The sequence below is a fragment of the Chrysochloris asiatica genome, unplaced genomic scaffold (genome assembly GCF_000296735.1).
Source record: "Chrysochloris asiatica unplaced genomic scaffold, ChrAsi1.0 scaffold00054, whole genome shotgun sequence".
Lineage (NCBI taxonomy): Eukaryota > Metazoa > Chordata > Mammalia > Afrosoricida > Chrysochloridae > Chrysochloris > Chrysochloris asiatica.
In genome coordinates this window covers 4,430,567-4,432,327 of record NW_006408572.1, presented here as the reverse complement: position 1 = coordinate 4,432,327, position 1,761 = coordinate 4,430,567, and the positions used below count along the sequence as shown (strand labels likewise).

The 1,761-nt window shown below is 41.6% G+C and overlaps 1 protein-coding gene across 1 annotated transcript; it reads left to right on the top strand.

The window, feature by feature from the left end:
* Window positions 1-320: 320 nt before the first annotated feature.
* On the top strand, window positions 321-1,265 carry LOC102820766 (olfactory receptor 1E2-like). Its single transcript, XM_006863256.1, has one exon. The coding sequence runs from the start codon at window positions 321-323 to the stop codon at window positions 1,263-1,265; it is 945 nt and encodes a 314-aa protein (XP_006863318.1).
* The last annotated feature ends 496 nt before the right edge of the window (window positions 1,266-1,761 follow it).

Below are 1,761 nucleotides of genomic sequence, written 5' to 3'. Positions count from 1 at the left end.
ATAAAAAGAAATTGCTATATGTTAAAGTAAAAAATACCATTTTGATTACTGAAATCCTGATTATAGAGATCCAAAATATAGAAATTTTCACTTGGTTTGAGCTGTAAACTCAGCGGTTCTTACTCACTATCCACTCCTTGGAAAACCTATACAGGGTCACTATGAGTCAGAAATGACTCAATGGCACTTAACAACAACAAAGGGCCTAAAATCAAGTATTATTACAGAACTTCTAATCAACTTTATATCACAGAAATATGTGTTCTTAATCAATTTTTAATGATTGCTGTTATTTCTCCCTAAAGATATTAACGACAAACATGCCAGGAAAGAATCAAACCATCATTTCTGAGTTCATCCTCCTGGGTCTGCCCATTGATCCAGAGCAGCAAAATTTGTTCTATGCTCTGTTCCTGGCTATGTATCTTACCACAGTCCTGGGGAACCTCACCATCATCATGCTTATTCGCCTGGACTCCCACCTCCACACACCCATGTATTTGTTTCTCAGCAACTTGTCCTTCTCTGACCTCTGTTTCTCCTCTGTCACAGTGCCCAAATTGCTGCAGAACATGCAGAGCCAAGTCCCATCTATCCCCTATGCTGGCTGCCTGACCCAGATGTACTTCTTCCTGTTTTTTGGTGGCCTGGAGAACTTTCTCCTTGTTGTCATGGCTTATGATCGCTTTGTAGCCATCTGTTTCCCTTTGCATTATACCACCATCATGAACCCCCAGCGCTGTCTCTCCCTGGTGGCACTGTCCTGGGTGCTGAGCACATTTCAAGCAATGCTGCACACCCTGCTCATGGCCAGGTTGTGTTTTTGTGCAGACAATGTGATCCTCCATTTTTTCTGTGATATGTCTGCTCTGCTGAAGCTGGCGTGCTCTGACACTCAAGTTAATGAGTTGGTGATATTTGTTATGGGAGGACTCATTCTTGTCATCCCTTTCTTACTCATCATCGTGTCCTATGTACGAATTGTCTCCTCCATCCTCAAGGTCCCTTCTATCAGGGGCATCTGCAAGGCTTTCTCCACCTGTGGTTCCCACCTCTCTGTGGTGTCACTGTTCTATGGAACAATCATTGGTCTCTACTTATGCCCATCATCGGATAATTCTACTATAAAGGAGACTGTCATGGCTGTAATGTACACTGTGGTGACTCCCATGCTGAACCCCTTCATCTACAGCCTGAGGAACAGACACATGAAGGGTGCCCTGGAGAGAGTCTTTTGTAAAAGAAAACCCCTTTCCTTTCTGTGACTGGTGATTTTTACATTATTTAATTGTTAAGTATATACAAAGTATTTCAGACTTGTTTCCCCCCACCATGGAGGATTCCTGTTGTGGCATTGTAGGATAAACCCTGGGCTGCTCACTGCAAGATCAGTGGTTCAAACCCACTAGTCGATCATTAGAAACCTTATTCAGGCTCATTATAGGTCAGGACTGACTCTGCAGCACTTAAAACAACAGTAATAATGGACATATCTGTTACAATAAAATATTATGTCATTCTCCAATATGTAAAAGCCACACATACAGTTACATATCTGAGCTATGTAATTGAACTAGGTCTTAGTGATCTGCCAATGACACCTTTCTTTCTGTGTTTCCACTGGACAAGTATAATTTAAGAAATATTGTTTTATGGTATGACACTTTCTAAAAAAGTTGGCAATGGTAATACCATGTGACTCAGCAATCCCACTACTAGGAATATACCCCAGAGAAATTAGAGCCATGACACGAATAGCTA